Source organism: Oncorhynchus keta, chromosome 34 (genome assembly GCF_023373465.1).
Source record: "Oncorhynchus keta strain PuntledgeMale-10-30-2019 chromosome 34, Oket_V2, whole genome shotgun sequence".
In the NCBI taxonomy this organism is placed as follows: Eukaryota; Metazoa; Chordata; class Actinopteri; order Salmoniformes; family Salmonidae; genus Oncorhynchus; species Oncorhynchus keta.
In genome coordinates, this window is record NC_068454.1 from 53,189,411 (window position 1) to 53,203,291 (window position 13,881).

Below are 13,881 nucleotides of genomic sequence, written 5' to 3' on the forward strand. Positions count from 1 at the left end.
AACTCTATCTGCACACCTGGCTGTTCTGTCTGTCTGCCGCATGGCTGGCACAGACTGTGCTGTGGGACCTTGTGTCTGGCAGCAAAACGCAACAGTCTGGACAGGAGTCTAAGTAATAGCTCACTGTCTGTATTCAGACGGTGTAGTCTATATTCATCTGTCTGTTTCTGTACAGGCACAAGCATGGACAGCCCACTCACTCTGCCCTCACCCACAGTGTAATCACAGAGTTTCTAAACCCAGAGGCACAACATTGCGATACTACCGGGAAGGCTTGTGAAACAGACCAAACAGACCAGACTAATGTTTGGGGTTTGAGAAGTCAATGAGAAAAGTGAAAAGTTCTTCCTTAATTGAACATTTTCGGTAAAACTAAAGACATAACCTGGATTCGAGCCAACATGTTATTACTCCAACCTCGTGAAAGTGACAAACTGACACGTTTTCATTTTTTTTTAAACAACAACTTTATACCAAAGGAATGCCTTTGATTTGACGGCCTGCACATGCACAGTTCGTCACGAGATAACCGTTACAGCATGCTAGCCAACGTTGCCATGATATCGCCTACAAATGTGATCAGGAATTTCTATTGGAGAAGCAGTTTTAGCCAATCTTCTTACTGTACTGTCTTTGATGCAACCCTGGCTTTAAGACGAATCACTCCCACCTACTGACCCCTGAGACTGACAGACAGGTCAGGTGGCTGTGATTCTGCCAAGTGTTGTCTCTATGAGAAGTAGAATATAAATATATTTCTCTGTTTTTATACTGAACTAAAATATAAACGCAACATGCAACAATTTCGATTTTACTGAATTACAGTTCATATAAGGAAATCACTAAATTGAAATAAATTCATTAGGCCCTAATCTATGGAATTTCACATGACTGGGCAGGGGTGCAGCCATGGGTGGGCATGGGAGGGCACTTACATTTACATTACATTTAAGTCATTTAGCAGACGCTCTTATCCAGAGCGACTTACAAATTGGTGCATTCACCTTATGAGCAAGGCCCACCCACTGGGGAGCCAGGCCCAGCCAATCAGAATGAGTTTTCCCCAACAAAAGGGCTTTTTTACAGACAGAACTACTCCTCAGTTTCATCAGCTGTCTGGGTGGCTGCTCTCAGATGATCCCACAGGTGAAGAAGCCGGATGTGGAGGTCCTTGGCTGGACTGGTTACACGTGGTCTGCGGTTGTGAGGCCGGTTGGACATACTGCCAAATTCTCTAAAACGACGTTGGAGGCAGCTTATGGTAGAGAAATTAACATTCAGTTCTCTGGCGACAGCTCTGTTGGGCATTCCTGCAGTCAGCATGCCAATTGCACACTCCCTCATAACTTGAGACATCTGTGGCATTGTGTTGTGTGACAAAACTGCACAATTCGGAGTGGCCTTCTAGTGTCCCCAGCACAAGGTGCACCTGTGTAAGGATCATCCTGTTTAATCTTGATATACCACACCTGGCATATCACCACAGGGATGTCAACAAATTTGTGAACAAAATTTGCGAGAAATAAGCTTCTTGTGTGTATGTAAAATGTCTGGGATATTTTATTTCACCTCATGGAAACATGGGACCAACACTTTACATCTTGCATTTATATTTTTGTTCTGAGGGGGTGGGAGGGTGAGGGGTCAAAACACATCTTGTATATTGCAGCTAGACTGTGTTTTTTGCTCTGTTTGAAGCTTGATCCTGTTTTTTAAAAACCCATAAAGAGAAGAGGTTGAAATGAAATGCAAAAATGTAATGGATGGAGAGGATATATACAGAGTTATTGAGAGACAGCATACCCCTTCTTCACTCTGCCAAAGTCGAAGGACATCTGCCTGTAGGCGAACGCCTTCTCGTTGAGGTACCGGCTGTAGCGTCTAATAAACGTGGACATGTCGTAGCCTGGGGGAGGGACAACAGGCCAATGTCACCTCAACGTCTCCATAGCAACAACACCTCACAGAGGACCATTGCCATCACCAGAGAAACCAGTTTGCATGGCCATGGGAGCTCATATTCATCACCATGGACACCGTTTTCACAGTGATCACCCTGGGTGACAGCTGGACTGGTAAACGCAGGGAGGGGAGGAGCTGCCGGAACAAGAGTTAACTCACCATGGGAGCCAGTTTTGTCCAGAAAGTTACTGAGGTTGAAGAGGGTGTTCCTGGAGGCAAGGAACTGGAGGAACCTCTGAGGAAGAGAGAGAGGGAGAGGAAGAGAGAGAGAGCGAGGGAGAGAAAGAGAGAGAGAGAGAGCGAGAGGTAGAGAGAAAGAGAGAGGGAGAGGGAGAGAGAAAGAGAGAGGGAGAGAAAGAGAGAGGGAGAGGTAGAGAGAAAGAGAGAGGGAGAGGGAGAGAGAAAGAGAGAGAGAGAGGGAGAGTGAGAGAGAAAGAGAGAGAGAGGGAGAGGGGGAGAGAAAGAGAGAGAGGGAGGGAGAGAAAAAGAGAGAGAGAGGGAGAGGGAGAGAAAGAGAGAGAGAGAGGGAGAGAGAAAGAGAGAGGGAGAGAGAGAGAGAGAGAGAGAGAGATAATACACACCAGTCAGAGGAGGAGATAGGATCAATACACTAAAACAACAAACCAGCTCATCAAATTATTTTGTCTGTTATCCTAAAGAACCAGACATTTTGACGGGTATTAAAACACATACACATATTCACACACACACACTCACACACAAACACATAACAGCCTTGAAACGATCATTAATCTTCAAAGGATCGAACGAGTCGCAAAAGGAAGTGGATTAGATGTGTAATTTCAGAGGAGCTGTTTCATATCATAAACACATAATTGTGTTGAGGGGGAACTGGAATTCATGTGAAAAGTGTGATATGATCATGCTGCAGCTTAATTGATTACAGAAAGCCAACATCAAAGAAAACAGTGCCTGAGTGGGAGGGTGAGAATGAGAATGCTTCTGTTCAAATACAGAACGTATCACCCACTAAACAATAATACATGAATGACAAATAGGCTTCTACGGAGGAATTGTGACACATGACAAGAAAAGCATACTCTGCACACACTCACACGTATACACATGATACGTGCACGCACACACACATACACACCTGGGTTTTCGTTTACACTGTTAATTCAAAAGTCAAAGCCCAGTTTATTGAGGTGAAATAAACGAGAGACCCTCTCTAGGGCGGCAGGTAGCCTAGTGGTTAGAGCATTTGATTAGCAGCCGAAAGGTTCCTAGTTCAAGTACCCAAGCTGACTATGTGAAAAATCTGTTGAGGTGCTGTTGATCAAGGCACTTAACTCTCATTTTCTCTGGGGGTGCTGTACTACTGTGTCTCACCCTATAAAGCGACACATTTCACTGCACCTATCTGGTGTGAAACATATATTTTTGTGATACTGTAGTACACCTCCCTATTTCAGACAGCGTACAGTCTCATGCCAACAGACATACTCCAGACGTCGAGCAAAACCCCACACATCTGTCTCTACACATAAGGCTCTGGGGAAATGTATGCTGAGGGGCTGCAATGCACTGGCCAGTCAAATACAAACCCACACACACAAACATGCACAAACACAGATGCACGCACATACATACACACACAGTGATGAGATTAATAATGGTGGGGGGGCATATGATTGAAGAGACCTCTTCAAAAAGCCAGTTACACTGTGTCACCAATGGCAGCATAAGTGCACATGTCCTCTTCCTCATTGATTTCTGATCTACAGACTCTCTCTCAGACAGAATGATGGAACTACTGAATATCTAGATGGCTGACTGAACACCTGCTCTTTCCAAGACTGACCAGGTTAATCCAGGTGAAAGCTATGATCCCTTATTGATGTCACCTGTTAAATCCACTTCAACTAGAGATTTTTGAGATCTGCAAAAAAAAATTTCCCAGCAGGATAATGCCCAATGCCACAAGGCTAGGAGTATCCAGGAATGGTTCCACGAACATGACAATGGATTCAGCTTACTGCATTGGCCTGCCCCGTCGCCAGAACTCATTCCAATTTGAGCATCTGTGGGACGAGACGGAATGAGCTGTTCGGACTAGAGATCGACCACCAGCCAACTTGACACAACTGTGAAGAAGCAAGTCAACATGGGCCAGCATCCCTGTGGAATGCTTTAGAGACCTTGTAACGTCTATCCCCCCCCAACGAATTGAGGCTGTTCTGAGGGCAAAAGGGGCTGCAACTCAATATTAGGAAGGTGTTCCTAATGTTTTGTACACTCAGTGTATTCAGACAAACAGGCTTCTAACCTAACCTAACAAATCCTCCAGAGCAGAGGTAGCCAACCCTTCCCCTGGAAAGCTACTGGGTACACCTGATTCAGCTAATCAGGGTCCTGATGAGTAGCTGATTACTAGACTAAAGCAGGGAAAGAGCAAAAGCCTATATACCCAGTAGCTCTCCAGGAGGAGGGTTGGCCAACTAAAAACGAAGACCAAAAAACGAAAAACTCTGCATGTCCAATACAACCAAAGTATATAAACAAGAGCCAATCACATCCCAGCCCTTTTAACTACAGGCCCTCCCATAGGATCAGCAGTGGTGGTGCTGGCTTTCACTCACCTCATTGCCAGCGACCATCATGTGATGCGTAGTGATCAGGGCCTTGAACACCACCACCCAGCTAGCATTGGTGGCCCTCTCAAACAACGTGTCCGCGATCTGTGGGATGTTCACATTGGTCTCCTTGGTGGCCTCAATCAGGTCTGAGGGAGAATAATGTGTGAAAAATAGTGTGAAAAATGAAAGGGTTCAATGAAATTTCCCCATACATGTAATGTACAATCCCATACATAATCAGGCTTGGTCAATTCGTACCTCGATCAGGTCTGAGCGAACAGCGACAATGATCGGTTACACGCTTACAAACAGGTTACAAACTGTACAAATAGGTTACAAACTCTCCAAGTACTTTACATTGTCAAAATGATAATACATTGTCCTTTTCACAGTGTATTTGCCACCGGCCCTATCGCTTTAATCCAGAGCTTCTGCTTCCTGGAAATAGTTACATTGGTCCTGAACTGACAGACAGACAGAGCATCCTATTGGTCAATAGTGTCCTTTCATCACCCGGGTTACACTGATGCAGGTACAGAGTGAGGAGAAGAGAGACGAGAGTGGGATTTCCCTACAGTTGTGAGAGAAAGGCATCACTCAGGGCAAAGCTACAGACAGAGAGCCAGAGAGAGCGGTGGTGCCATCTGAGCAGACAGACAGAATGGGAAATTTCAAGCTGTTCTGCCTCCCCCTCACCAACACAAATCAGCCAACATGTGCTCAGAGAAAATCTATTTACGGTGGTGGGATAGGATGGATTCCTGTCGTGCTTGGTAGTTTTCAGTCAAATTCCTCATATAAATGACACATATACATGCCTAATGCATGAGATATTGCAGATGAGTTTGGAGTCATAGAGAGAAGGAGGCAGGTAGTGATAGACGAAGATGCTCTGAAGGTCAGAGTTCGGTCACCGACATGTTACAGTACGATGTCTCCTTCAACCTTTTAGCATCATGCTGTCATCATTATGGGGTGGCAGGTAGCCTGGGGGTTACAGCGTTGGGCCAGTAAGTGAAAGGTTTGCTGGATCGAATCCCTGAGCTGACAAGGTACAAATCTGTCGTCCTGCCCCGGAACAAGGCAGTTAACCCACTGTTCACTGGTAGGCCGTCAATGTAAATAAGAATTTGTTCTTAACGGACTTGCCTAGTTGAATAAAGGTTACACAAGGGCTGATTGGTGTGGATGTCCCCTCCAGTGAGGTAGGGAGCCTCTTGTGTGTGTATTGATGAGCCAGCAGCCTGTACACCCCCTCCTCTGTTTCTCTCACCCTCACTATTTCCTTCTCTCTCAAAATACACACACTGAGTCATACATGGACAACACACACACAATGGCCAAGTTAAAACACGGATTCAGATATACACCAACAAACAGAAACAGAAACCTCTGGGTCAAAGGCTACGCATAATGTCTGGGGCAATTCTGGGGGCTAACCAATGGTGACTTCAACTCGACTCCTCGCAGAGACCCAGTGTGGCCGATTGTGGTTCAAAGCCGAGTCTCCCGGGTGCCTCAAATCTGTGTTACCCTGCTGAGCCTAGGTATTCACCAAACCAGCATAAATGAAGACCCACGACGTACAGGTTGGATAGAATAAAGTTGAATGACAAACAGACAGGATCCCCCAGGCATCATTACACAGATAATAAATCCATCACCGTTAATTACCTGACCTTTGTTCTAATCATTGCAGCTAATCTCCGTGCCTTGTTAGACCAATCCTGCTGCTTCCTCTGGATGATCTGGGCACAGGAAGTAACACGCGCTGTTCCCAGAGCGACATATCAGAGCACGACAAGTCCATAGATAGACTAATGTGGATGTCTGTTTCTTCTCACATCGACATCCACTATGGTCAGCAGGATCCACATAACAGCCAGAGCGGTCACAATAATACATTCCCAGAGATGCATCGACATGGGAGAGGGAGTGAGGGAAATAGAGAGGGAGTGAGGGAAATAGAGAGGGAGTGAGGGAAATAGAGAGGGAGTGAGGGAAATAGAGAGGGAGTGAGGGAAATAGAGAGGGAGAGCGAGGAAGGTAGAAAGAGATCATTTAAATAACATTTAGAGAGAGAGAGAGAGAGAGAGAGAGAGAGAGAGAGAGAGAGAGAGAGAGAGAGAGAGAGAGAGAGAGAGGAGAGAGGGAGAGGGAGAGAGAGAGAGAGAGAGAGAGAGAGAATGGGGGAGAGGAAGAAAAGAGAAAGAGCAGGGAGAGAGAGCAAAGAGATAGAGAGTGAATGGAGATGGAGAGAGAGGAGGAAGAGAGAGAGAAAGGGTGGATTAGAGGGTGGATTAGAGGTGAGGAGAAACGTGACTCAGGGCTGAGCTATTCGGATTGGGATGCTGAGCTGCGGGAACCCCAGCACACTGTACCCCTCTCTCCATTATTCATACTGAAAGTGATGAGAGAGAGATATAGTGTGTGTGTGTGTGTGTGTGTGTGTGTGTGTGTGTGTGTGTGTGTGTGTGTGTGTGTGTGTGTGTGTGTGTGTGTGTGTGTGTGTGTGTGTGTGTGTGTGTGTGTGTGTGTGTGTGTGTTTCACGAAAAGCCCCTATTCACAAAGTCCCATGCATGAAGCTTAAACCCACAAGGGATGTACAGTAGCTACTTACACTAAACAAATACCAACACATGAGTATGCACACGGAGTCATGCATGCACGTAGACAATGTTGTCATAGCAGCAGCACCGTTGGTAACGGCAGTAACACTGCCCGAGTTATTAGGGACTACTTGCATGCGGTGTACTTGCATGAGACAGACAGGGTGAATCACCACCCTGTGACACTACTGGAGCCAACACATGAAGGAGGAGGGATTCTAAAGATTCCTGTCGTGGATCAAGTATAATTGCCTAGTTGAAATAGCCTAGTCATATTGACATAAGGAGGAACAGTCAAGGTGACAAGGGTGTTAGTGAAAACTTGTACCGCGTGATCGTATTTTCTTGAAGTCATTTCATTGCCTAACATGTAAAACATAATGTACTCACTGGGTGGGCACTGAGCTCTTGAGATAATATCACAAAAAGCCATAAATGGGATTATTAGCCTTGGAAGACGTAACCAGAGCAGTATGTTATCAGTAGGGAGCCATAGAGGAAGAGCAGTGGCTGCAGGAATTGCAGTGCCAGTTAGGGAAGTGGAGGCAGTAATAGCAGCAGCCTCGGCAGGGATTACTGTAACAGTCACGTCCCAATCTCCCCGCTGCACTAGACGCCACTCAACGGCACCATCATGATGCAGCAGAGAGACAACACATACTCAGATACACGCACATAGTTCAGTTATGTATGTACCTCGCACACACACAGACCTACACACGAACACAAACACACACACACACACATTATCAAACACACAGTGTGTAACTAACTGACTAGCGCAGGCAGGGTGTCCGCACAGAAAGACAGTGTTAGCCCACTGAGCTAAAACGTATGCGTGTTTTCAGGATTGATTTAAGGCAAGGATATTCATCGCACAAGCATAGGGACATGCGTCTCCACCACTAAACATATACAAACACAGTACACATACTACACACAGCCCCTCCTGTCTATTTATAAAGCCCCGCCACCTGAGGCGTCATCGTGCAGCAGAGCGAGCAGAAGAGGAACATCACGGGTCTGACATAATCTCATCCTCTTGTTGTACTGGAAACAAAGGCAGGAAGGGGGAGGAGTAGGCAGAGAAACCCGTCAGCCTCAAAGATACTACTACTCTACCTCAAATGCATCCATCGCTTACACCGGGGCTCAGTACGTCAGTCAATTAACCACAACGTTGACTGGGACATTGCACAAACACTCTGCCGTTATCATGACAACACAGAGAACGTCCAACCCCCACACTGTGACAGTATCATCATCACACTGCCATACCGCTGCTCACGTTGTGCTTTCATCACTTATTCATCTCTGAAGCAGGTGTAGTGGTACAATGTGACTGGAACTTACGTTGAGGTTGCTTACTCTAAGCGTGGGTTCAGACCAAGGCTAAACATAGACATGGCGCTTGCTACTGATCCAATGAGCTCTCATTGGCACAGCTTTTACTGTAGAGCCATGTGTGTGTGTGTGTGTGTGTGTGTGTGTGTGTGTGTGTGTGTGTGTGTGTGTGTGTGTGTGTGTGTGTGTGTGTGTGTGTGTGTGTGTGTGTGTGTGTGTGTGTGTGTGTGTGTGTGTGTGTGTGTGTGTGTGTGTGTGTGTGTGTGCGTGTGTGCGTGCGCGATCTATTGACCGATATCATGTCAGTGAAAACCACACCACAACACCCTGCCATACGTCCAAACTGAATCGAACAGGCCCATTTCATTCATCAATAGCTGAAAGTGATACTGGTGCCACAGGACACAAAAGGGACACACAAAGTGACACGCACACACACACACACACACATACATACATACATAGGCACACATGCATGTGCACACTCACTCACACAGGAAATGTATTGGGTCTTTTTTTATAAACGGGTTTAGAGTACAAATGGGGATGAGCCAAGACTGTTTCCTTGGCAACTAGAAATCTCTCATATTTTTGCCTGGCATCAAGGTTGCAGTAAAATACCTTTGCAGAACGTGTTACAGGTATATATTTTCACTGCAACAGTTGTAGACATAACATAGCAGTGCCAGGCTACACAGAAACACAAGTTAACCTTATTTTTCATGTCCCAATCTACCCCATTTCACATAACAGTGCAAGACAAAGTGTATCACCAAAGGTATAAAATGCAATCCAATGGACAATACAAATGGATTCGAAAAAATAATGATTTCAATATATGCCGTGCCCTCTCTTCAGTATGTCCATATTGATTGGAGTCAGATACACCGGAATATCAAACCATTTAACCGAAGCATGTCAAAGGTCCTGTTTCCGGGAGTGGTCTAGTATCTGTTGGAGGCATGCGCAGTAAGATCATGTTCCACTGCACATGAATGGACCATGAAAGGCCCATGTTATTTATAGACCTCTTCCCCGAGCAGAACAGGTCAAATTACCCAGAAACCCCCCCTGGCCAGCCGATTGCAAGCATATCAGCCAAGAGAGAACCAGCGTAATCCAGAGCAGACAACGAGAGGACAGGGACATTGGGGAAAGAGAGACACACATTTGAGGAATAAATCTGTCACTGTCACTTCCAGAGCACTCTGATTTGAATCCCTTGTGTGTACCACTGTGAATCACGTACATTATCTCATTCTGTACATCCTACTATCCGACACCTACCCTACCACCCTACCACCCTCACTCCCTAAGCACCATAGTGACCATACATTCAGCCTACCACCTCTCCCTAAGCATCCGACACTCTGCCTACTCCCACTTCCTACATCCCCCTCCCCCTTCACCATCCCCATGGGGCTGCGCTGCCCCGGGTTCCCTCCCCGTTCACCATCCCCATGGGGCTGCCCTGCCCAGGTTCCCTCCTCCTCCCCCTCCACCATCCCCATGGGGCTGCCCTGTCCCAGGTTCCCTCCTCCTCCCCCTCCACCATCCCCATGGGGCTGCCCTGTCCCGGGTTCCCTCCTCCTCCCCCTTCACCATCCCCATGGGGCTGCCCTGCCCGGGTTCCCTCCTCCTCCCCCTCCACCATCCCCATGGGGCTGCCCTGTCCCGGGTTCCCTCCCGGGTGCTTGTAGCAGTGCCCCTGGGAGCAAAGCGGTGAGGCTCCAGGGTGAATAAACAGGAAACACAAGCGTCCCTAAGTTATTGAAGCTCAGTGGGCTAGCACAGTCTTTAGCTCAGCAGACTAATAGTTTTTAGCTCAGCTGGCTAAAAGTCTTGTGGCCTGGGTTTGAGCGCTGGTCAGTCACAGATGCAGCAAAACAACTATTCGTCATAGGCCTGCTGGTCTATATCTCTGCTAGAGCAGTAGGTCATGTTTCAATGGGATTTCAGAATGTCTGAGAATACGTATATGTGACTAGTCTAAGCCTAAACTAACCACAGAGCTCCTGGAGCATTGCTATGAGCTACACCCCAGACATAACCGAATGTTTGCTGGATCCAATCCCTGAGCTGACAAGGTCCAAATCTGTCCTTCTGCCCCTGAGCAAGGCAGTTAACCCACTGTCCCCGATAACGTGGATGTCAATTAAGGCAGTCACCCGCACCTCTGATTCAGAGTACAACTGACTAGGTATCCCCTTTCCATTCCATAACAGGACTTAATATCCATAAAAACAGGTCAATAGCACTACCGGTGTTAGTATTTTAACTAGACAAGTTAGCTAAGATTTTTATTTTATTTACAATGATGGCCTACCCAAACCCGGACAACACTGGGCCAATTGTGCACTGCCCTATGGGACTCTCAATCACAGCCTGTTTTGATACAGCCTAGAATTGAACCAGGGTCTGTAGTGACACCTTGAGCACTGAGCTACTGTGCCTTAGACTGTTGCACCACGCGTGGCACAGCTGTAGATGCAGCATAATAGTTTGAATAGAGGGAGCATGTTATTTTATCACAGTATTCATGGAAGATCTCAATTTTATATTCCTCTTTCTCTCTCTATCCCTCTTCTCACTGCAGCACACTACTAGCACTGCATAATCTCACTGTTCTCCACTGGGAGAAAATTAATAGGGGTGGGGTAAGGATGAGGGGAGAGAGAGCCTAACAAGCAGCAAGGAAAAGATGGAGAAAAATGGAAAGTGCACAAGGAAGTTGGGGGGGGGGCGTAGCTGCACCACTTAGCACTACCTCTCCCTCTTATTTATTCTTACTATACTAACACTCCATACATCTCACAAAGTGAGCTTGCTCAATCTAGTCTCTCGTTGCTCCACCTTGACTCTCTTTGACTCTCCCTCTGCCATGACAGATGAATGTTTTCTTTCATTCTACTCCGAAGGAGATCTTCACTCTCCATTAACGAGCTGATAGGACTTAAAATGTGGGAGCAACATAGGACATAAATACGGCTCCTTACACATACAGTGGCAAGAAAAATAATGTGAACCCTTTGGAACTACCTGGATTTCTGCATAAATTGGTCCTAAAATTTGATATGATCTTCATCTAAGTCACAACAACAGACAAGCACAGTGTGCTTAAACTAATAACACACAAAATATTGTATTTTTCTCTTCTACATGGAATACATCATTTAAACATTTGTGTAGGTTGGAAAAAGTATGTGAACCCCTAGGCTAATGACTTCTCCAAAGCTAACTGGAGTCAGGAGTCAGCTAACCTGGAGTCAGCTAACCTGATGAGATGGGATATGTTGGTTAGAGTTGCCCTGCCCTATAAAAACACGGACACAATTTGAGTTTGTGATTTACAAGCGGAGATCTCAGAAGACCTAAGATTAAGAATTGTTGACTTGCATAAAGCTGGAAATGGTTACAAAAGCATCTCTAAAAGCCTTGACGTTCATCAGTCCACAGTAAGACATTTTGTCTAGAAATGGAGAAAGATCAGCACTGTTGCCACTCTCCCTAGGAGTGGCCGTCCTGCAAAGAAGACTGCAAGAGCACAGTGCAGAAGGCCCAATGAGGTTAAGAAGAATCCTAGAATGTAAGCTAAAGACTTACATAAATCTCTAGAACATAATAACATCTCTTTTGATTAGTCCACGATATATAAAATACTAAACAATAATAGTGTTCATGGGAGGACCCCATGGAAGAAGCCACTGCTGTCCAAAAACAGGAGAATGTAAGGCTATCTGTCCGCCAATTGAAGCTCAACAGGAGTTGGGTGATGCAACAAGACAACCACTCAAAACACAGAAGTAAATCAACAACAATACACCTTCTGGAGTGGCCCAGTCAGAGTCCTGACCTCAACCCGAATTTGAGATGCTGTGGCATGACCTCAAGAGAGCGGTTCACACCAGACATCCCAAGAATATTGAAGAATAACTGAAACAGTTTTGTAAAGACGAATGGTCCAAAATGTATCCTGGCCGTGCAGGTCTGATCCACAACTACGGTTGAGGTTAATGCTGCCAAAGGAGGGTCAACCAGCTATTAAATCTAAGGGTTCACATACTTTTCCCACCCTGCACTGTGAATGTTTACACGGTGTGTTCAATAAAGACATGAAAACATATAACTGTTTGTGTGTTATTAGTTTAAGCAGACTGTGTTTGTCTATTGCTGGAACTTAGACGAAGATCAGATCAAATGTTACGACCAATTTATGCAGAAATCCAGGTAATTCCAAAGGGTTCACATATTTTTTTCTTGCCACTGTAACTACAGTCAGGGGAGTTTTTCCTGGTTGGTTCACATAGTCAGGAAAAACTCAGGGCCCTACACATGACCTAGATTGTACTGAATAAGGGGCAGAGAGGACCTGATCCCCCCCTGAACACACTGTTCATGGAGTATGTGATCCGTTTCAAGAAGATAGGTGTATGTCTGGGGTGGCAGGTAGACTAGTGGTTAGAGTGTGGGGCCAATAACTGAAAGGTTGCTGGATCAAATCCCAACATGACAAGGTAAACATCTGTCATTCTGAACAAAGCAGGTAACCCACTGGTAGGCTGTCATTATAAATAGGAATTTGTTGTTAACTGACTGATTTCCCTAGTTAAATAAAAATGTTTGCATGTCACTACGTTACAGGAGAGATACTTGGAAAAAAATATTTTATCAATATGGAACATGTGAACTTTCATGTGCCTTAATACCAAACTTGTATGCCATCTGTAAATATGAATAAAATGGTTAAATAACGTCCTAGTTAGTTTAGACATGGGAAAAATACAGGAACCTTCCCGCTTGCCATGATTGGCTGAGATAATGGATGGGCTGGAAATGCCGAGAGATGAGTTCGGATTGGTTTGCCATGAGCATGCTTCTTTCTATAACATGAGCTGCTCAGTATGTGTAGATAAAACTTTCTACTACGCCTTAATTTGAAAGACATCATGAAGAACTGCTAAAGTGTTGCTACTGCTCTCAACATAGCTGCCCTGAATTTAACAGCCGCTATCGACAAAGATCAGGGGGAAAAAGTTATGATGGACTACTTTCTGGAGGACGATCGTGCCATGCTGGCACTCTCTGACTCTGAAAATGAATCAGACGATGAGGAAATCCCTGATTTATGTTAAAACATTTTCATTTAACCAAACATTGTAGAGTCTTCTGATGACAGTGATGGGGAAGAAACGGTGATCAACGGTGTTGCTGTCACGGAAGGCGATGACCGTGTTTTGAAATCAGTAGAATGCCCGGTGGAAGCAGAGAGATGATTGCAAATGCAGAAGGAGTCGAACCGATAACACAGAAGGCTGTTGTATAAAACATGTCTCTAGATAACATATTCAAACTAAGGGCAACCATG

The 13,881-nt window shown here is 45.6% G+C and overlaps 1 protein-coding gene across 4 annotated transcripts in view; it reads right to left on the bottom strand.

Moving 5' to 3' along the window:
• Window positions 1–13,881, bottom strand: part of LOC118367274 (clathrin coat assembly protein AP180-like) — a 43,602-nt gene that overhangs the window by 16,343 nt on the left and 13,378 nt on the right. For all 4 annotated transcript variants that reach the window (XR_008090307.1, XM_052494069.1, XM_052494070.1 and 1 more), the window contains exons 3-5: window positions 4,566–4,708; window positions 2,122–2,197; window positions 1,804–1,906 (exon numbers count right to left, since the gene is read on the bottom strand). Coding sequence is in view for 3 of the 4 variants with exons in the window: in XM_052494069.1 (XP_052350029.1) it covers window positions 1,804–1,906; window positions 2,122–2,197; window positions 4,566–4,708 (322 nt within the window). In the remaining variant the exon portion in view is untranslated. The remainder of the gene's footprint in view (window positions 1–1,803; window positions 1,907–2,121; window positions 2,198–4,565; window positions 4,709–13,881) is intronic.